Here is a 23886-nt window from a genome sequence, read left to right on the forward strand (position 1 = left end):
AGGAGAGAGTTATAATATGTGAAGAAATAGGGGGGTAGAATGAAGAAGAGGAGGAAGTGAAGGGGTGGGAAAGGCAAGAATTTGCATGAAATGAAGCAGAGCATCAGATGCGGGTAGGAACGAAAAGGGCAAAACAATCGACAACAACATGAAAAGCCGAGCTACCTACCAAATCCCAGCACTAACTTAATTGCATTCCCAACCACTCATATTTCTTACCAACTTGGTCAAACCCCCCTCCCCCCACCCCACCCCACCCCACCACCATCCCCTCATTTAAATTCCCCTCGACTCCCACTTCTCCCAAACCCTTTTTCTCAGAAAACAGACGAACACACTTTTTGACCTGCCTTTACTCTCTTACTCCGAGTCTGTGTGTGTAAAAGTACACACACATATACACACCCTTTTGTGAGTTTGTGTGTGTGTTTGTGTGTCTCTGTCCGTCTCTCCACATGGGTCGATCTCCTTGCTGTGAGAAAGAGCACACAAACAAAGGGGCGTGGACAAAAGAAGAGGATGAGCGTCTTGTCAAGTATATCAAACAACATGGTGAGGGCTGCTGGAGGTCCCTTCCAAAAGCTGCAGGTGTTTTTCATACTTACCCTTTCTACTATTATCGTTTTCTTGGAGTACTTCAATTTTGTTTCTGCATGTTATGATTGCTCTTATAATCTTGATTTTTGGTGTGTTTCCGTCACAGGTTTGCTTAGATGCGGCAAAAGCTGCAGGCTGCGATGGATAAACTACCTCAGGCCTGATCTTAAGCGAGGAAACTTTACGGATGAAGAAGATGAAATCATCATCAATCTCCATAGTTTACTAGGAAACAAGTAATGATTCTCTCTCTCTCTCTCTCTCTCTCTCTCTCTCTCTCTAACACACACACAAGCATAACAAGGGTTTCAATTTCTTGCATTTTATTCTTCAAGTAAGACACAGAAAAGAGAGAAAAGAGAAGAAAAGAAAAGAAAAGAAAGCGTTTGCACTTTATTCTTAGTCTTGGATCATATCTACTCAAAACCTACTTTTCTTCTGCACAACAGAATCTTTTCTGTGTGGCCAAGATTCTTGTTACACCCAATTATTGAATTTTAATCTTTTTATTAAACCTATATTCTTGAAATTGATATGTTTCCAAGAGGAAAAGAAAAGATCATTAGTTAATTTTCTTGATTGTGCGTTGCCTGAATTTCAGATGGTCTCTGATTGCTGCGCGGCTGCCGGGTAGAACAGATAATGAGATCAAGAACTACTGGAACACTCATATCAAAAGAAAACTCCTAGGCCGTGGAATTGATCCCCAAACCCATAGACCAGTACCGAACTCATCCGTTTCCACAAGCAGTAACCAGCAGAATTCCGTAACCATAAGCCCATGTCCACCGAACACTCAAATTTTCGCCATGCAAACAGTCAGAGACGAGCCCGTGATGACAAACAACATCAGTTTTAAGGTAGCAGATTCCTCAGGCGAAGAGAATTCCAACAGCAGCAGTGTTTTGTCCGAAGAATTAACCCCAGAAATCAACTTGGAACTCTCCATAAGGCCGCCCCAATCCCATGGTCAGTCAAAGCTGGAAAAACAGGAGTTGAAGTATCAGATCTTTGGCCAATCAGTCCCACCAGTTGCCACCACATCTGCGTGTTTGTGTCATAGCATAAGGTTTGAAAAAGGCAGGAGTTCATGCAACTGTGTATCCATGACAAATGTGAAAGCTGACCATATGCAGAGATTTTATGGATCCTTAACTCTATAAAATAAGTTTCCATACTGGAAAACTGCCTTCAATTATTAGCTTGTGGCTTTTGCTTTGTGTATAATTTCAACATTCCTTTCTTCTTTTTTGCTCTTTTTCATTTAAGAAGATAAGAGGCAATGAAACCATCTACAAATAAGCCCAGAAAGAGAAGTTGATACCACGGTTAGTTTAAACTCGCCTCGTACGATTATTCTAGTAAATAGACACAAAGGTAAGGAGTGATTTATTAGTGAAGATATGTGTGTTTTTATGTTAGTAACATGTGAGTGAAGAAAATGAAAGTAACTAACTTCTAGTTTAGCACGATATAAGGACATGAACTATCGAAAACCCTTAATTTTGCCGGAATTGTCTACCTGGAAAAGGATGGGGGAGATTAAATCGGGGATTTTACAAGCCGGGCCAATCACTCAACATATCCTTCATACAGTGGCATTTTGTTAAAAACTGTAGTTTTAATTAATTAGTCCTACAAGAATGGGATATGGAATTTTTTTGGTCCTGTACTGATTTCTTTTTATAATTTAGTCACTTAAGTTTACAGTTTTCGCAATTTCACGTGGTCGTTATGATTTTCATACTGTTGATTCCTTTGGTTACAAGATTCTCACTCTCGGTCTCATTTACTTAACGGTCAAATAGCCTTTTTATTAAATATCGAATGAAAATATGTCATAAAACCTAAAAGTAATGATCCCCTAGCTCATGGGACTAAAAGTTAAAAGAACTTATATTACTGGACGAAACTGCTATTTTTCCTTTTTTGGAATAAACTAATGTGGCAAAATTGTTGATAATTAAATTGTAGGGTTTTGCCAAATTTGACATTGAATAGCAGGCCAATTTTATATTGCAAAATGAAAAAAAAAATTGAAGTTAAAAAGCGAAAAAAGAAAGATAAGCATTCTTCAAACAAAATACTGACAATCATTTTCTTTATTTTCCGATTACACTTATAAAGTGTGCGACTTTCAAACTCAAAGATTCGTGGATAGTGGCTTTATACCGGCTGATGTAGAGATTGTTGGAGTAAATCAGATTCATTAATGTGAAGTTTGTATATTTCTTTATTTATGTTGGTCAAAGTGTCTTTTAGAATTTCTTGTTGTCATTTAAAATTCTAGTATTATAAATAGGTGATGTATTGCAAAGCTTTGTATAACAAAAAATAAAAATAAAAAAATTATAAATTCCAACAAATTGGTACCAGAGCAGGGTTAAAAAGAAATGGCTAACAACCTTGTTTCTAAATTCAACGGTGAAAGGTACGACTATTGGAGAAATCTAATGAGGCTCTGTCTTGACTCTCAAGACTTATGGAGTGTTATTGTAGAAGGTGTTGGTGCATCAGACGACGAGTCCCAACTCACCGCCTTACAACGGGACCTTTTGAAGAACAAAAAATAAAAGGATAGAAAGGTTCTATTCCAAATTTACCAAGCATTGGAGATTCCAGTGTACGAGAGAATTTCGAAAGCATCATATGCTAAGGATGCGCGGAAAATATTGGAGACCATGTATTCTAGGCAAGATCAAGTAAACAAGGTTCGATTACAAACGTTGAGGGCAGAATTCGAAAAGCTTGAAATGAAAGACAATGAAAAAATTTCAGATTTTTTCAAACCGTGTTACTTCCATTGTAAATCAAATGGCAGCAAATGGAGAAGTCTTAGAGACTCAAAGGGTCATCGAGAAAATTTTGCAGAGTTTTTCGATTAAGTTTGATCACATTGTGGTTGCAATTGAAGAATCAAATTATTTTTTTTCAATGACTGTGGAAGGTCTGCAAGGAAGATTGGAGGCTCATGAGGCTAAAACTCTTTCAAATAAGTTCTCAAATAAATTCTTCTCATGACCAAGCTTTAAAATCTTAGTTCACCTACAACAGAGGTCGTGGTTCTTATTGTGGACGTGGCAGAGGTCGTAGTGGAAGCGGTGGTAGACAAGCTGGACATTCTCAAGCTAGAAGAAATGATGAATAAAAAAAGGAAAGAAGAGCTCCCTTCCAAAACTCTCAAAGAGGAAGAGGCCGGGGAATGTATAATGGTATGAAACCTTACTTCGAATGCAATTATTGCCACAAGCCGAGTCATAAAAAAATGATTGTTGGGATAAACATTCCGAAAAGAAACCAGTTGTTGGGGTTCATGCATGAAAACAAAGGTGAGTGTTCAGAAACATTGTTGATAGCCTCGGATGGAAATGTTGAAAATATTTGGTATTTAGATAGTGGTGCAAGCAAACGCATGACAGGAAACAGACTTTTTTGGATGTCTTGCATATTCTCACATTCCTGATGCATTAAGATCAAAGCTTGATGATAAATCCGAGAAGTGCATATTTATTGGATACAACCAAAGAACTAAATCTTACAAGCTTTACAATCCAAGAACAAAGAAAATTGTGATAAGTAGGGGTGTTTGCTTTGATGAAAATAATTGCTATGATTTTTCAGAATCTGTTGGAGTGCAAGAATGGAAAACTCTTACACTTGAAGACTCTTTGTAGCAGGATTCTGATACAGTTGTTGAAGATTCTAATATTTTTTTGAAAACTTGCAAAATTCTCCAGCTTCGCAGGAAAGAAGAACGATTGTTGCGGGAAATTTATGATACAACTGAAGAAGTAAGTATTGGAGATCAAGTATACTTTGCTTTCTTTGTTGGAGAGAATCATGTTACTTGTGAAGATACATCATCTGATGAAAAATAGGTTCATACTATGAAGGAAAAATTCAACTCAATAGAAAAGAATGAAACATGGGAGCTTATTGCATTGCCTTCTCATAAATCTGTCATTGGTGTAAAGTGGGTTTTCAAAACGAAAACCAATTTTGATGGCTCAATAAATAAACATAAAGCTCGATTGGTTGCACAAAGATATAAACAAAAGGAAGGAGAACATTTCAGTGAAGTGTTTAATCCTGTTTCAAGACTTGATATAGTTCGACTGGTGATTTCAATTGCTGCTCAAAATGGTTGAAAAATATTCCAAATGAATGTAAAATCGATATTCTTAAATGGTTTTCTTCAAGATGAAATTTATCTGAGCAACCTCTCGGGTTCATAAAAAAAGGTGTACAAGCTAAAAAAGGCATTATACGGGCTAAAGCAATCACCCCGTGCGTGGTATGATTGAATCAATGGTCATTTTCTGAAAAATGGCTTTGACAGGTGTCCATATGAGCACACTCTTTACATAAAAAATGGTTCCAGAGGAGATATTATGTTTGTGAGTTTATATGTTGATGATCTCGTTTTCGCAGGAAATAATATGAAGATGCTAACAGCTTTTTAAGAAATCTATGATGGATGAATTTGAGATGACTGATTTGGAATAGTTGCACCACTTTCTTGGTATAAATATTCAACAATCAAATAGAGGAATTTTCATTTCTCAAGAAAAATACGTTGCTGGATTGTTGAGAAAATTCAAAATGAAAAATGCAAATCCAGTTGCAACTCCATATGTTGTAAGTTTGAAGTTGTGCAAGAAGGGTGAAGGAAAGCCAGTTGATACAACAATGTTCCAAAGTCTTGTTGGGAACTTGATGTACCTCACAGCAACAAGACCCGATATTGCTGTAAGTTTGCTCAGCAGATTTATGGAGAAACCATATTCAAATTATTGGGAAGCTGCAAAAAGGATATTGCGATATATCAAAGGAATAGTGGATTATGGTATTTTCGACAAAACTCATGAACCGATAAAACTTGTTGGGTATACTGATAGTGACCTTGGTGGAAGTATTGATGATTCAAGGAGTACATCTGTTTATGTACTCCAAGAAACAGCCAATTGTGGCACTTTCCACCACTGAACCGGAGTACATCACAACTTCTTTAGCTGGATGTCAAACCTTGTGGTTAAGAGGAATCTTAGAGCAGCTGAATTTCAAACAAAAGAATCCTACAATTGTCTATTGTGACAATAGTTCAGCGATTTCAATTTCAAAAGATCCAGTTTTACATGGAAGAACCAAGCATATATGCTTGCGGTTTCATTTTCAAAGCGATGAACAGATTGCTGATATTTTTACAAAGCCTCTTGGTGGACCTATGTTCTCAAGGATGTTGCTGTATTGGGAGTTCAAAGCAAATTTGATTTAGGGGAGGCATCGTTTGAGTAAATCAGATTCTTTAATGTGAAGTTTGAATGTATTTTTCTTTATTTGTGTTGGTCAAAGTGTCTCTTAAATTTCTTGCTGTCCTTCAAAATTCTAGTACTATAAATAGGTAATGTATTGCTTAACTTTGTATAACAAAAAAAAAAAAAAAAAAAAAAAAAAAAAAAAAAGTTCTAAATTCCAACAGGGATTATTCTTATACCCAACCAGAGACCTTCATACTATGCTAAAAACCTCCCACGAATCCAGGATTGAAGGTCTTCAAAGCCACTTCTCTACTTAGAATAGACTTTGAATGCATAACGTATAAGTACATCAAGAGGTCTCTCGAGACCTCTGGACATTGAAAATAGAATTTTATAATAGTACAAGTAATTTTGATCATTTTGTATTTCTTTTTTCTTCAAAAAAAAAAATATAAAACACGACCAGCTGTATTTTGCGGACATGGGCATCTTCTCCAGACAATCACATTCTACAGTCAAATCAAGTGTTACACTATTCTATTTTTCAATATAGAATTTCAACGGACAAACAGAACCGAACACGCCTAGGTTGTGGTCACCTCCAAGGGCGTGTTTTCGTCCTAGTGTCGCTTCTAATATTCTTCTCAAAAATCATCATTTACGAACTTTTTAGCTATTTAAGTGGCAGACTTAGACATTTTTAAAGGAGAAAAATTATTTTAACCGAAACATATTCATTTTATTACATCATATATATATTTTGCTATAATAATCAGTTAACATGCAACATGACGTGTGCATTTCTGACCTCTCATTACACCCTCCACGCCGCAAACTCAACTACACGAGCTAACACCAAAAATATCTTTACATGTTTTGGTGGTTTCTGAAAATTCTGTATCATTCTTCAGATTTTTCACCTTAATAGACCAACACTTTTCCTTTAAAACAAAAAAGGTAAATTACAACAACATCCCTTAAAGTTTGTCGTACTTATAAATACTCTTTTATTATTTAAAAAATTAATAATACCTCCCTGATTTAACCGACCGTCTAACAATTAACCCAACCCGTTATATTTTCATTTATTTTTTTAGTGAAATTACCAAAATACTTTTATGAATTAAAATTATAATTTCATTTATTTTTTTTTTAAAAAAATTGTTATGGACTAATTTGATAATTTTTTCATAATTTTTAAAAAAATTTCATCGGTCCCGTTTGATTTTTTTTATAAATTTATAATTTTTTAAAAAAATTAAAAAATACAGTAAAGACAAAGTTGAGAATTTTATATCTCCATCCAAGAATGACATCATTTCATCAAAGATCAGGGGAGTTTTTATAATTTTTCGAACATCAAAGGATATCCGTAATTATACCAAACCTCAGGGGATGTCGTTGTAATTTATCCAAAAAAACGACTAATTTAACAATTTTATAATCTCAAGAGACTTAAGTGAGAAAATCATTCCTAAATTGCTAATTTACCAGCTTATATTCAGAGATGTGAACATCAAAAATATAAACTTAGACTAAAGTAATTTTAAACGCAAACTTAAGATACCAGTTATAATATTTACCCTAAATATATAGGTATTTTAACCAAATAATTTAAGTTATTTATTCATATAAAATTGTAAATATTTAAAAAACCATACGAGTATTATACTTTGCTACCGTTTATCTTTCATTTTCAAAATAATATTTTTTACAATACTAATAAAAATTAATTTATATTTTTATCATAAAAAATAACAAATATCACCTTTCATCTAAAAATTTTGTGTCAGTTCAAAAGGGACCTATAATAATTGAATAGGAGAAGTGAAAATAGAACTTGTTATATTTCTTTTTTATACTGTACTTTTATATTACCGGAAACAGTTTCCTGGCTGTGCTACCACATACTTTAGTTGCACAAAGAGCTTACTGAATCTAGTGAGAACTGCCACAAATGTTAATATTCGTATACACAAGCAAGTTCCCATTTCTTGAAGGTTGCCTCATCCTGGAATGAGTTGATATAGCAAGCTAAATAGAAATGTCAGAAACCATGATCAAAGCAATTGATTTGATCTGAATAAAGACAACAAAGAGATGAATCAATGAAGTGCAAGTATCAATCGTATCAGCTAGTTCAATCCTGAAAAACGGAAAGAATTACCGCGCTCTGGTTTGAAGCATCAGGAAGAATTTCCGCCTCCTGAAGTTCCTGGTGACTCGATAACGTCCTTCAGTCTTAGTCCCTCTTCAATCGTTTTCCGTCGCTCGCCAAACCCTTCGACAGCCCTGTTTAGTCTCTTTAACCAAATATCGTAATCGACAGCATACGGTGTCCCACATATGCTGTCTACATAATCGACAAATGCCTTCAAGAGAGGTGAAACCTCGCCTAGCTGTTGCTGGATGACACGCTTTGCCCAGCATCTCTGCCTCCACTTGAGTGCTGATTCGATTGAATCCTGCTGTTGCATGGATCCACCGCAAAGAAAATAGATAAGGTAAATGAGGCTCTCAACGTCTGATGACAGACAGAGCTTTCCATGCTGAAGTGCGTAGGCCGATGAGAACTGTAAATTTAGCACAGGGCTGTCTCTGTCCTCCAGAACTGCATGGCCCCATGAGACCAGAACAAAAATACTATTTGATGTTGGCCCTTGTTTGTCGCTGATGCGCATTATATTCTCCGGCCGAATATCACCGTGAAGGATATTTGCCATCTTTGCACTCCTCAAAGCTGCTAGGCAATCTCTGCAGCAACGGGTTGCCTCTTCAGCAGAAAATGGACCGTCATGGGCAATGATGGATGAAAGTGGTTCCCCCACTGGACAAGTGACCAGTATTGGTGTTCCACAACAAGGATGATCACAGCGCCCCTTTGGACTTTGCTTTTCGCAAGGACCAGAGTGCACAATTCTACCAGATGCTATTATTTCTGGCAGATGTTTACTTGAAATGCCCTGCTCCTTTAGTATGTTCAATACTTTAGTTTGTCTTTGCACTTGGTACCACAGGTTCATGTCTTCCCATGATGGCTCCAGAAGCGATGGGTGTGATCCAACATATAACGTCAACAATTCTGAATGACACTCCGCAGCAACAGCAATATACGAAGAACCATTCCCATCATCAAGGAACTCTTGTATTTGAAAACTTTTTAGGCCCTGGTTCTGATCTTCAAGTAATACTATTTCACCCTGAATAAAGTTCAAGCGCGGTCCTTTCCTGTGATTATTTTCATAATCTAGTTCAACAATTTCTCCGTCATAGTTGCTACCATGTTCATAAGGAACTAGAGAGTTTTCATTCTCCACCAGCCGAGTCTCCGTTCTGCGTTTTTGGAGGCGAAGACTATGGTTTGCTGCAAGCGAGGCCATTGACTTCCTCGGTGGGCCATTCCACTGCACAATGGAGTAAAACATTGCCAGAAGTATCTGCATGGTTCCCAAGTCCCCCCAGTTTACATTTCCAAGCTTGTTCCATATTCGGTCTATGGGGGAAATGCTGACTTCTGCATGGCTCGTGATCCATTCTGCCATGGACTGATACGGGTTATTTAAATCAACTTCGAGTCTGCCAAGATCACCACCAAGTTTAACGACACCTCCAAATTTAGAGTCGATAACAGATACAAAAACATAATCAGTGGTAACCCTATTGTATTTACTCAAACTCCTAGAGAACAGTATATGAATAGCATAGAAGAGAGCTTCACAAACAACCGAAGAGGAAAATCCAGATTCTTTTCCTTTGACAAGATTTCGCTTGAATAATACAAACTTGACCACATCGTCCCAACGAGCATGTAGATTGCCCTTATTTTTTGACATCAAAGCAGCACCACAGAGTCCACCAAGCCTTCCCCTAGATATTGCTTTCTCAACGGTATAAAACCTGGATCCAGGATAACGAGGGCAACCTACAAAATATGGCAATGGCTTATTCTTATGCCAAAATGCATGCCATAGTCCTTCTGCAGCAGTATGCAGAAAATCCTCCAGTGCTAGGAACTCATCTTCTTTAAGATTGTCGGAGGAATAAGGTGGGGACGGCATTCGTAGAAGCTGTTGAAATAGAACCCCCTCCAATGCAAAATCAAGGGTACGCAATTCATCAATTAAGAAGGGGGAGCTAAAATGCTGCTCCCCATTACTAGTTTTACCATATAAATTTTCCACTATCCAATCCTCAAGATACTCTGCAAATATATTAAGGTCAGTGATTTTCGTTGAATACTCCTTGAGGACTTTATACACCCTTTTTGAAGTTGGGATGAATTTGCTTGAAGTGCTGGAGATTGTACAAACAGAAGCTGCTGCTGTGATGGAATTTTTCACATTGTCATTATTTGATATATTAAGGAGAGGAAGAATCAGACGATGTAAAGTAGAGACAATCTATTCAATATTAGCAGCATTTACAAAGTTATATGATCCAAGTTTTGTTGGGCGACCAGCTCAATCTTAAAGTCGAAATCAATTTACGGTTAAATGCATCCATAGGGGTTGCCCATTACCCTTCAAACTATCAATTTGTGCAGACCACTCCAACTTTTGTAAATTCTTCACCTATGCCCTCAATTTGCCTAATATATATAAATATTTCGACCAGGTACGGTCATCTATAATTATGAACTATATGAATATTCTACATTTATGCAAGCAAGATAATCGAAAACTTTAATTTTCGTAATTGTTCCTCCCATCTTTGTTATGGTACACGTAGAAAATGTATAACATTGTAGCTCAATCTAGGAATGAATGAGAGATGGTGATGACATCAAATCCTTTTTGTTATTGCCCATATATATATGTCAAAACAGCATTACCTGTCTTATCTTATCAAATTCCAACCCCAAGCAACTCATAGTATTCACTAGGCATATACATACATACTTATGTATCATAACAATCAGAGTTACCACAAAACAAATTTTCATCATCCAACATACTATTAGTAGAAGAAAATAATTATAAAAAATAATTTATGACTATAAGATAACTCAAATTAACTAAATTGCCGGTATATCAAAAGCGCAGGATCATATTTTGGGTAAATATTCTACTTTTTCAATCAAATAAAGTTGGATGATGAAACACAAGATTTTAATAACTTAGGGGGTTAAAAGTATATATTTTAAGATTACAAGACACATAATCTCATGCATTTCAGAATCTCTAGCGGAAAATTCTGCCAGAATGAGAACTGGAGGCGTAGGAGAATACTTTACAACAGTCGAGTGTTGTCTACACAATTTGATAGTTTGAAGGGTATAGTACAATCCCCCATATAAGTTGGGAGAGTATCCAAATTTAACCCAAAGTATATGCAAAAAAGTTGTCAATCTCGACACATAATTTTGTTTCGTTTCTTTAAAGAAAAGGAATAGAGATTTCTTTCAATTTCTATCTGAGTGAAATATTTCACAGATTGTTTGGAAGATTATCATTTATTATGTACTCCCAGTAAACTATCAATCCATCCTTCAGATTTGGTGTTTGATCTTATACACTCTCTCCAAAATCACAAAACTGAGCAAAAGGATGGGGGGCAAGCATATGTATACTCAGCTTGCACCTATAATGTATAATACAAGATGAAACCAAAATCGGATAGCGGATTCAAACTGCAGATTTAGGGAAAATTCGATTTTCCTTCAATGTACATTCATAACACTAAGTACTAGTTTCAGAATACTTTTTAGATGTAACTAAGTATCTATAATATTATAAAATAAAACCTTTTACCGGACAACTTTTAAATACCTAAATTTACTCTTTAATTCATTTTTTCCTTCAAGAAAAATTTGATAAAAATAGTAATTTGAATGTTTTAAAATAATCTCACGATTACAATTCTTTTTTTCTCTGAACCCACTACTCCACGTTCCTATGTCACCTTACTTATGGGTTCTCACCTTACTTCTCCATGTTTTATTTTCTAACAAACTTCCATATTTTTAATAAACCCACAATTACAATTATTTTTTTTTTGCTCTCACCTCACTTCTTACCTAACTACCCGTTCTTTTCTAACGGATTTCTTTCTTTCTCATCCCCTCATACCACGATTGTTTCTTTTCATAAATTTTTTTTTTTCGCTTCATCTCATATCACAGTTCTTTATATGCTCGCAGGAATCGCGTGCAGCAACGACCAAAGATAAAAGGAAAACGAAATAAATGTAAAACTCAATACGCAGCTCCATAAATTTTATGTACGAACTATCTGTTTATATGTTCCTTTTATATCAAACAACCAATGCATTTTTCCTTCTTGTTTTCCTTGCACAAGTCCATATTCCAAGGAGGATGGTACATTTAAAGTGTAATCATATTAACGGATTCAGACAGATTTGGAGAATTAACCGCATATTTCTTTCTTTTCTCGTCAAGAAACATAAAAGCTTTATCTAGTTTCCAGTGTTTCAGACCATTCAAATATGAAGCTAATCCAAGATAAAACAATGACAACTTAGGACAAAGTTATATGAGGTCCGCAGAGGAAATCTTTTGCATGTTTACATTGATGGACTAGCCTGAATTGGATCCAGGCTAGTCCAATATTTACTCTTTTAGATCCAGCCCAGTATAATTGAGCAAGCATAGGCCCTGACATTGTTTGGACTATTGCTGGGATTGTCAATCCCACCTCTTGGGGTGCTGTTTGGCCAGTCTAGAAATTACAGACGCACCCCTAACTATGCCTGATAAGAAAGCTTGGAACAGTGGGTCACCAAGTTGGCTAAATAAAAAAATCTACGAGTAGATGGCAATTTAGGTATCTCACAATTTGAAATGATTCGATGAAGTCAATAATATATTAGATAATCACACTTTTTTATCCCATTTTTAATACATTCAAGTAAACAAGAACACATCTTATTAAAATAATCCCACCACGCATTTTAATCTCACTCAGTCGTATCATTCAATTATCTCATTCCCAAAAGTAAACAAGCCCCAAGTATTGTACTGATATTCTTCAGGTGGCACTGAATAGCAAGAATATTATTTCTTTACTACAATTTAAGTTGTTAATTGGTTGCTATGTTATAATCATTCTGATCTCAAAGAGATTTTAACTTAAAGCATATTGGATGTAAGAACTGGTTTTCATCTCATCATTCCTATGTTTTGAGCAGTAAATTTAGCTAGCCTTGATCACCAGACATTATTTCTTGAACTAAAACCAATATCAATAACGGCAACCAGTTCTCATTTTCTATGAGCAAAAACAAAGAACCGAAGTATCAGATATCCAAAGAACATACCAGATTCAGGCTTCCTAAAACTCCCATCGAAACTTGGCCCAGGGGATGAGTCAGACTCATTTTTTTGAATACCTGTTCATATGAAGTGGTAACTGTCACAAATCGGACCTCGAGGTTCCTCACAATACCATGCAAGAGCAAAAGTGACTGGTAAATGAAAGCAGGCTTAATAAATAAGGGACAATGACAAAATGAAAGAGCAGCATCATGTTCAAACTCCAAGAGAAAATATTAGGATGACCAGCATGAACTCCTTGAAAAGCGAGAATAGCAGAAATACTCATTATCTGAAAGAAGACCAAGATTTCTGCCATATATATTTAATAGCTCATAGTCATAGATGAGTTTAAGAAGTTCATCACTTGATAATCAAATATCAAATTCTCATGTTTAAGAGATGCTGAATTATTTGTCAGCAATGCACGGAAAGTGAAGCTTACGAGCAAATTAGGCAAGAATGCATCTTAAAATACCAGAATAACCACTTTCTAACTCAAAGAACTCAGAGCGCCACTGAGATTAATACCTTAACAAATTTGACTCAGTTCGAAAACCAAGACTGAGTGCAGCTACAACCATTGGACTAATAATGAGTGAAAGGTTTTGTTTCATGACATGCATTAGAATTCATACAATAATATGTTGCATCATTGAGACATAGTTCCTGACGTGTAATCAGTCGATTCCTGGCGCACCATAGATTTGTTCCATGTCTTTCTTACTTTGAATCTACAGCAACTGTACCCTTACCCTCTGGAAATAATTCTAACTCAAATGATGTAACATTTTGACAGGTGAACTTTTAGAAAATTTATGCTGGAGTGATAAGGATGCTATCATAAACTTCATACATTTAGGCAATGCATGAGAATTGAGCCCACTTCCATTTAATCAATTCTTTCTACCAAACTTTTGCAAAGTTTTTCTCTTTTTTTTCGTTAACTTAGAAACATCAAAGGGCCCAAGGTAGTTCAAGCAAATTAATTTTGCCCAAGTGTCAGAAGATAGAAATACATTTTCCTCATACAATTTACATCTGAACGGCTGACATCACATGTATCCTACTGTAGCTGTATTATTCTCAAAATTCTATCTAGATCTCCTGCTTCATTCACTCCTAGTCTGAAAAGAGCCAGGGGAAGAGGGAAAACAAAACAAACTGAAAATGTACACAGTTACTTCACTAGTTCCAAATAAATGAACATAGCCTATAGCAATTTATACATCAAGAGTCCAAGTCTAACAAAACCTTTTTAAGGTCTGACTCAAGTGATGTCAGATATTGACCTACTCCTATTACGAGCCCAATGTAGTAGCAAATCATCTATAACCAGAACGTGACTAGAAATCAAAACCACGGACAAGAAAACCCCATTCCTTCTTCATATTTCTCAGCCTCCATGCCAGTTTAAGGTGATATTCAAGACTAAGTCTACCAGTGAGAAGGTGAAAGTAAAACACTTATTCTCAACACTGACAACAAGTGAAGAATTTATGTTAACATTAATCACCTCCTCTTACAATTGCTCCTTATTTTCTTCTTCTTTCTTACTCTTTTCTTTTTCTTTTTTGTTTTCTTCAATGAGAGCCCATTTGACTACTCTGAAAAATCTATCTTCTTATGTGGAGAACTTGAAACCAACAATGAAAATAGAAAATAAAAAAGAAAAATACCCAACAAAGTAAACAAGCAAATGTAAGCACATCTCTCTGCGTGAGAGTGTATATGAGAATGCACATGAACAAGTCACCTAGTCTCATCTTGAAAGCCGCTCCAATGGCGATCTCAGACAAGACAACCCCAGCAAGAATTTCAAAGTGCAGCTTCCAAATCTCTGATGAATCTTGGCTGGGAATACCCTTGAAACTCAACTCCTCTCACATAATGCCAAGACATAATGTGGACCAAAATACAAGGCACAAGAATGTATGGAGTGGATTGCAAAGAGAGAGAGAGAGAGGGAGAAGGAGAGACAGTGTGTCAAAAAGCTACAAGCTTTGGTAATGGAAATGAGTGCAATGAAGTGATTCTGAAAGGGACGAAAACGAAATGAATTGAATAGTTGAGGGGGGGTTGAATGATGATGTTGATGGTGCCTCCCACAAGTTTCTATGGCATTATTTTAATGTATGTGGTGGTGGTTTTGCTTTTGTTTCCATGCTTCTTCTTCTTTGTCTGCTTTCTGTTCTCTCACTCTTAACCATTATTAATGTTAATGTTAATGCGACCACAGAACATTTTGGCAAACGAGAATTAAGAATTCTTGCATCATGCCAAATGCATTATGTACTTCACATAATTATAGCTCCACCCCTTCAACTTTTTACACTTCACAAGAATTTCTCTTGAGTTTCACAAAATGCATTATGCTTCAACTTTTCGTTCTTGAATTTCCATATAGTTATGTAAGTAGTAGTAATTTATGGCATATATAATACATGTGTAATTCTTTGATAATCTCTGAAATAAAATATTTATAATTTTTTATTATATAAGTAAAATATAAGTAAAATAATAAATTAATATTAGATTTATAAAGAAATTGTGAGGAAAAAAAAAGATATATCTATACTATACTATATAATAAGAAAAAGGCTCTCCATACTAATAAATGACACCACCGTACCAATCTTTTATAAAATTGAAAAAATGATTTTTAACTAATTTATTCAACTTTTCAAATTTTATCTATATCTATACTAATATAAAAAAAAAAATCTCTCCATATATACAAACAACAGTTAATGACACCAACACTCCAAAGAATTTAGGAGAACAAAGTAATATATTATTTTCATAGGATGAAAAAGGGAAAATTGGAGTGGGCTCAAGTGCAAATTGCTAAAGGATAAAGGGTGGAATTAGAATTTACATATGAAATTACATATGTACAGTTCACGGGCAAAAAAGACAGGGAATGGGGGGCATAGCTGGAATAAAAAATAATGTGGGGAACTGCACCCAACTGCCGGTTATAGCACCTCAACCTCTGCAGTTGGTCCCACTTAAAGTGATGCTGCCCATGTTCCCCCATACGTGGCTTCTTCCACGCGCTCAACTCTTTGTGTCCACTTTTTTTCTTAAAAAAAAAAAAAAAAAGAACAAAAAAATGATGAAAAAGAGAATACAAGTTTCTAAATTCCTATATTTTATTAAATTAATCTTATTAAAAGAATATTGTCCAAATGTAGATAATTAATGGAGGGGTAGAAATGATTTTACACCCCTCCCCCCAATTAAATGCTTGAAGTAGTATAAATAGCCCTCAAACATTGTAAAGAGGACCTTTTGTTGAATTGATGTCAAAGAATTTTTTAAGCTGGGACTTGAAATGTGTTCAAAATGTGTTAAGATTATTTGTCATCAATTTATTTTTTCGTTAAAATTTGGCGTTGTATGTGGGAATGTATGAGGTCTGTATCCGTTTCAAACTCCTTGATTGGGCGTTGATGATGTAAGCAAGCATCACACATTGATTGCATGTCAAGAGCTTGAGAGCGATTTATAAGCTTCAAGACCTACTCTCTCTAGCCAGACGTCTTTTCAAGATAAAACTGTGAGGTTCATATGAAGTTAGAGTGGACAATACATCACAACACGGCATCGATCGAGTCACAACGCATCAATACCATTGCTCTTCAAATTAATAATGTCAAATTTATTACTGGCATGGGATGGTATTATTATTTATTTATTTTTAAGTGAATAGGTCATAAATATTATAAGTTTCAACAATCAATAATTAAGTTATGTCAATTATCAATATTAAATATGTGTAATTAATCAACGACTGTTATTATAGTTCACCAATCATTACTGTTAAGATAGATTTATACCCAAATATTTCTGAGGTTCAAATCCATAACTTTTTTATCACGAACCTCAACTTCACCAACTAAATTAGGTAAGCAATTAACTGGTTGAATTATCATTACATCTTTCCTGTGTATGGCTTTAATTCAGACTAGTGATAGAAGCGTACTTAAACTAAATGCATAATAATTTTTAAAATTTATTAATTGAAAAATAAATAATCAATCAAAATTAATAAAATAAATTAACTTTTAAATGTGTACAGAAATAAGTTAATTAATTAAAAAATGATGGTTATTTATGGACAAAATATATATTTTAAGGACCATCATGATGGTTACTCTAGAGTTATCTTCATAATAAATAGTTTTTCGGGAAAAGGTAAATTTCATAGATGTGGATAAAGATATAATACAATAGTGCTCAAGTGCTAGCTTCTCTCTCGACAGGCCAAGGGATACACCATAATCTATAAAGCGCACTAGCTACTAACAGAACTCGGCAAGTTAATACTAAGAATACGTAATTTGACATCCTCAATAATGACACTAGCGACTATAGTCGGAGATCTCTCAATGTTCTCGAATCGTCTCAAGTTTCGCTCCCTCCAAATGTGGTAAACACAGGCATCAAGTAATGTACGGTAGGCCACATTAATGATGTGTTTTCCTCTCAATTTCCTAGTGGCCCATTTGATATCGGTGAGCCACTCTCTGTTAGGCCAAAGAAAACATACAACACGCTGAATAGTTGTTAAGCATCGACAACTATATTGGCAACGAAAAAATAAGTGTGAGTGTGTCTCCATGTTGTCCTGCCGACATAGGATACATCCCCCAAGGTGTGATAACCAATGTTTGTCTATCGTGGGCAACTTTTCTAAAATAGCAAGCCAAAGAATAAACATGTGACGCGAGATTTTGAGTGATCCCGAAAGTAATGAAGACCTGCCTACTTTCGGACCAGGAGGCTCGAACAGGTTATATAGGACTTGAGTCGTAGGGGATCAGGGAATTGAGGCCCTTAATAAATAGTTTAGATAAATAGTATAGATGTTTTCCAGACTCAGTACAAATCACCTAAAAAACAAAAACAAAAACAAAAACAAAAAAGTAAAGAAAGAAAGAGAAAAACTCTGATTTTAGAATTAAAAATACGGGATAATTACATACACTTCCTCATCTATTGTTTTTTACACAAATTATTATTATCTTTTAAAAAATTATAGAAACCACCCCTGCCAGCCTTTAAAACCCAAAAATACCCCTATTGACCCAATTAAATTTAAATTTAAATTTTTAATAATAGAAATGCCTCAAGGGTGTTTTTGTAATGATTAAAAGGTGGAAGGGTTGCAAAGTAATATTTATAAAAATAAATAATATGACCCCCTATATTTTTTTATTATTTATACCAACTTTTAATTTAAACTTAAATTATTTTACTAACCATTTTTATTGAATCTCTATATGAAGTTACATCTTTAATAATTGAAATATTAAATTATTCAATTAATATATTAATAAAAAAATAGTTACTAGGTTATAAATTCAAATTAAGAAATTATCATGTATAAATTATTTAAAATTTTTAAAATTAAAAGATTTATTTTCTATTTCTGTCTATAACTAAATTTTACTAAAATTAATAAATTATACATAAATGAATATATATTTATATTATAAACATGTAATAATTGACATATTTAATTATATATATTTATAGATTTATACATATATAATTTGATGGCGGATGAGACAGAGGAGGGCGAAGGATGGACACAAGTGGAGAGAGGCCGTAGGCTGCAATAGGGCTGTGGGGGCGAAGGCACAGGGGAGTTTAGGGTGGGTATGGTGGTAGGATTGAGAAAAGGGGATAATTTTAAAAAAAATAATTTAATAATTTAATAATTTAACAATTTAATAAATAAATAATTTATTTCACTAATTCTAATATGATATATGTGAACTCTATAAATTATTGTGAATTATTTTTTATTAATTTTAGTAAAATTTAATTATAAATAAAAATAGATGATATAAATAATTTTTTAATTTTAATAATTTTAAATAATTATAAAAGTCTAATAGTTTTTTAATTTAAACTCATAATTTAGTAATTAATTTTATTAATATATTAATTGAATAATTTAATTATTAAAAGGTGTAATTTTAAATAGAAATGTAATTAAAAAAGATAATACAATAATTTAAATTTGAATTAAAAACTTAATATAAATAATAAAAAATTTATGGAATCATAATGCTCATCCCCTTATACATTACTTTGATGCCCCTCTACCTTGTGGTAATTATATAAACACATCTGAGGGCATTTCTGTTTTTAAAAAATTATATTAAACATTGACTAGGTCAACAGGGCCATTTTGAAATTTTAAAGGTTGTCGGGATGGTTTTTATGATTTTTAAAAAGATAAGGGTGATTTGTGTAAAAGGACAATAAATAAGGGGTGTAAATGTAGTTATCTCTGAAAATAATAATAAAATTAGTGAGTTTAGTGTAGATGAAGTATTAATAATTAACTCTGAAAGTTGTTATTTTGGTTTGTCGGTTGTTGGATGATTTTCTAAAGACAACATAATAATTGCAAAAAAATATATATAGTACTAATTTGTGGCAAATTTTATATGTTTTCAAGTTTGTAATATTATTTATAATAAAATATTTATTATCTAATAAATTATATATAAAATAATATTAATATTAGATTAATAAAAATGTATATATATAAAAAAGAAATAACTAGCAAAAGATACGAAATGAAAAGTTAGAAGAGTGTGTGGGGGGAAGTTAATAAATAAATTAATAAATTAAATTAAATATTCAAATTGACATACTAAAAAAATTGAAAAACTAATTCAATCCTCTTCAATATTTATTAAAAAACTTATACATAGATTAAAACATGCCAATTTAGAATCCAAAAAAAGATTTAAGTTGTTAACCTTTGATGTACGAAATTAAAATGCAATACTCCATAGATCGATCGATGAAGTAAAATTCTAAAAATGGATAGTACCACGATGAATTAGTCCAATTTAATCTCTTAGGTGAAGTCATAACCTAATTTGTGAAAATATTTAATTGAATTAAATTAATACATATTTAATTTAATTAGATAAAATCTTTAAAAAGAAATTAATTGATTGGATCCATTAATTAATCGATGGATTAGCGATGCACTAAGATTAGGGCCCAATCCCTAGTCAAGCCCATGTAACAAAAGGAGTTGTTTGCAAATTAATTAAGTTGAGGGAATGGTAGAATAATTTACAAGGTATAAAGGCCTTGTTTATTAAGAAGAACAGGACTCAGGCGTTCAGGACTGATTTTGGATAACTTTATGGACTTGACAAGTGAGTGACGGTCGTGTCCCTGTCGTTATGTCGATGAATGTTGAGTAAGTGTAGTACCTCACTCGAAAAACCTGCCCAACTAGTCTATGGGGTCGAGTGAGCAGTCTCCAACCTTGTTTCGCCAATAATGCTCTATTAAACGACTCTAACTGTCTGAAATCGAGTCCCCTATGTCCTCCAACTGACATAATTCTTTCCATGCTATCCAATAAATCCGTCAAGTCCTCGTAGAATGCCACCAGAAATTTTCCATCATTAATCTGAGCTCGTGCATGAAGGTCTTCGATATCTGAAAAACATGATGTAACATACATGGGAATTGACTGCAATACTGATATAATGAGCATGCATTACCAGCTTTTGAAAGAAGTTTGGAGTCCCACCCATCAATGCGACTCCACGTACGATCACTTAGCGATTGGAACAATTCTTTATGTAATTTTCCGACCACTCTGGGTAGTCCCAAATACTTATCATGTTTCACTACCAACTTGACACCAAGGATATCTGCCATTCGGTCCCGCTGGATTCCTTCCACGTTCGGGTTGATGACCATACTTGACTTGTCAAGATTAATTCATTGTCCCAAGGCTTGTCCATATAGTTTTAATATGCATCTCAACACCTGAACGACGTCCTCTTTGGGTTTCCCAAAAACTATCATGTCATCAGCGAAGAGCGGATGGGAGATCCAGGGTGTCGTTCTACTGACTGCAATTCCCTATATATCATTCCTTTGTTCAGCTTCCTACAATAACCAACTAAATACTTCAACCACAAATAAGAACAAGTAAGGTGATAGTGGTTTCCAATCAGCCAAAGGTGTCCCAATTATCTTCAAATCTTTTTAAAAATTGTGTCTTGAACCTTGCTTTTGCAGTCATATTCTCGCAGGATTAGGCGCGGGCACGCCTATCTCTTCTTTCTAATTTGTCCATATGTTGATTTTAGTTTCTTTTTTCCTTTTTTATTTTCACAATCCATTATAGGCTGATGCTGCAATACAACATTTAATTAGGAGCATTTTGCCCACAAAAGAATACATGTATAGAGAGAGAAATTCTCTCTCTCTCCCCACGATCAAAAGATCATAAACAATTCACCTTTTTCTTTACTATAACTTTATAATAGTTATTTCGTAATTGAATACGTATAGAGACGACCATCCCTCGTACGGAAGCCAAAAATTGTATATCGTATAGCAGCAAATTGAAGGGCCCTTGTTTTAGAGATGAAAGTTGTGCTTCAACTTGCAAGACTGAGGGTTTCTCTGGCGGGAAATGTCGAGGGCTTCGCCCCCGTTGCTTCTGCAGTACAAGTTGTTAGTTGATGCGTTTGCTAGTTTTGTATATATAATTCATGCTCGATTGGTTCAGAAGTAATGATGATACATAGGAATCTCCTTGAATGCTTAATTATACGCTCATAGGTTATATTTTCACTTATGTACTTTGTGGCAGTTATTTGAAGATTTCTATGTAAGTTGAGATTTTAGGTTGCGTGTGGCTTTTTATTTCAGATAGTTGGCTGTTCTATTATGTAAGGTTTATTTTTGATCCGGTCCATATCAAAGTTCACATACGTAGCTTATAAAAGAAAAGGATAAATTACGATGATTTTTTGTAAAATTTAGCATAATTATGAATACTTTTTCAATGGAGGTATGAAATTATCAACTTGCCCTTATTGTATCTCTCTCTTTTTTTTTAACAAAAAAAATTATAAAAATTGGATGGGGTGGATGAAAAAATTTAAAAAATTATAAAAAATAAATAAAATTTTAATTTTTAATCCACAATGACATTTTGATCAGTTTACTATAAAAAAATAGATGAAAATTTAATAGAGACTAATGAATTGAGCTAATTGTGGGTATTAATAATTTTGCAATTTATAATAAGGGAATATACATAATTATGTTAAATTTCAAAACTATCGTTGTAATTTACTCTAAAAAAACAAGGGTTAGATGAGGATCAAATACTCCCATTAATTTGAATGTATGTTTTAACTCACACAAAATTTAGATGGAAGCTGAAAAAGAAAAAAATTGTGTACAGTTGAATTATTGGTATCTCATTATTAATTTAAATTAGTAGGTGTTTTCGAGGACAAAGAACAAAAAAGGTTCATTTTACAAAATTATATCTAACATTAAATTTTCCAAGAAGGGCACAAGTGATAATAGATGTCTTAAATGCATGTTTTGTTTGGTAATTTAGGTTATTTTGTGTTTTCATCCTTTAACATTTTAAAATAATATTTTAGTTTTGAATCTTTTTAATTTTCATGATTTTAGTCCTTTTCTCGTTGGAGTTTGCCATTTTTTGAGGAAAAAATATATGTGCATCTCAAGTGACATTTTAAAATCGGGACTTTTGTTCCTATTGGTCTATTTCTGCCAGTATTTTTGTGAATTAACTTTTTAGGACAACATTCTAGTCTTGTATCTTTTAATTTTTTACAATTTCAGTCCTTTTTTGTCGGAGTTCACCCTTCTCGTTAGTGGAGGTATATCCAATGAATAAAAGACCTGAAATTGCAAAAATTAAAAAAAAAAAAACTAAAATGCTATTCTAATAAAAGGACGAAAATATCAAATAACTTAAATTAGAGAACCAAAAAATGATTTAATCCTAATAGATATATATGTAGTTCTGGGAGTATATAAGGATTTGATTTTTTCTTGGACGAAAACAAAATTTTCATTACGATAACTGGTCTGCAATTACACAAGAAGCAACTGCAGGAGGGACAACAGAAACATCCTCACTAGAGCCACAAGCTGAATGAGATAAGATATGAGCTACAATATTTGCAAGAGCGTTTCACAAATTGAAAAGAAATAGAGCGAAAACTTGCAGTTAAGGATCCAATGTCTGCAATTATAGGACCAATAGCCGAGAGATCACAATCCGGAGCCAAAATCTTGTGGATCAAGGTAGCACAATCCCCTTCGAAGATAACTGAAGATCGGTCCTTATTGCCGAAAGCATAGCTTCTTGTGCCACCAATGCCTCAGCCATTTCCCATCCCCCATTCTATTAAAGCGTTTCGATAGCCAAGCTAGGCACTCCCCTAAAGCCCACGAGCAACCACCTCAACACCAAGTTCCTGACCATTGCTAAATGTGGCGCCATCAAAATTTATCTTAACATATTTCGAAGCGGGAACTAGCCATCTAGATGCCACACTAGGAATGCCCCTCACCACTTCATCCAAATTCGGGGATCAAAAGGAAGCCAAGTACTTGCAGATAAAGCATACTACCTGGGGAGGATCAAGGCAGTGACTTTGTGTTGCTATGCCATTTCTGCACCACTATGTGGACCAACATTTAGCCTAGAAACAACTGAAAATTAGTGTCATCAAACTCAGCAGAAACTGTCACCAACTACTCCAAGAAACCCATAAAGCCTAACTGAGCAGAAGGTATGTGGAGAGGGGCACATCCCCACACCTATCTAGCAAAAGCGGCAGAAAATGAGGGTGTGCAGAACATCTTCAACACAGTCTTGACAGAAAGGGCAGCAAACAACTAAGCCGTGAATGCGAGTAGAGAGAG

At 34.3% G+C, this 23886-nt stretch overlaps 2 protein-coding genes across 3 annotated transcripts; one reads left to right on the plus strand and one right to left on the minus strand.

The window, feature by feature from the left end:
* LOC105176094 (myb-related protein 308) lies at positions 304-1844 on the plus strand. The gene is made up of 3 exons (XM_011098796.2): positions 304-588; positions 704-833; positions 1199-1844. Exons 1-3 carry the CDS (start codon positions 456-458, stop codon positions 1758-1760), a joined length of 825 nt encoding a protein of 274 aa, XP_011097098.1. The 5' UTR covers positions 304-455; the 3' UTR covers positions 1761-1844.
* On the minus strand, positions 7816-15287 carry LOC105176095. Of its 2 annotated transcripts, none has more exons than XM_011098797.2 (3): positions 14882-15287; positions 13131-13202; positions 7816-10176 (listed from the first exon to the last, which is right to left on the minus strand). In XM_011098797.2, exons 1-3 carry the CDS (start codon positions 14889-14891, stop codon positions 8042-8044), a joined length of 2217 nt encoding a protein of 738 aa, XP_011097099.1. In that variant the 5' UTR covers positions 14892-15287; the 3' UTR covers positions 7816-8041. The 2 variants fall into 2 exon arrangements, with proteins under 2 accessions (XP_011097099.1, XP_011097100.1); XM_011098798.2 differs by having other exon boundaries at positions 7816-10173; positions 14882-15286.

The sequence above is a fragment of the Sesamum indicum genome, linkage group LG13, assembly GCF_000512975.1.
Source record: "Sesamum indicum cultivar Zhongzhi No. 13 linkage group LG13, S_indicum_v1.0, whole genome shotgun sequence".
Classification (NCBI taxonomy): domain Eukaryota; kingdom Viridiplantae; phylum Streptophyta; class Magnoliopsida; order Lamiales; family Pedaliaceae; genus Sesamum; species Sesamum indicum.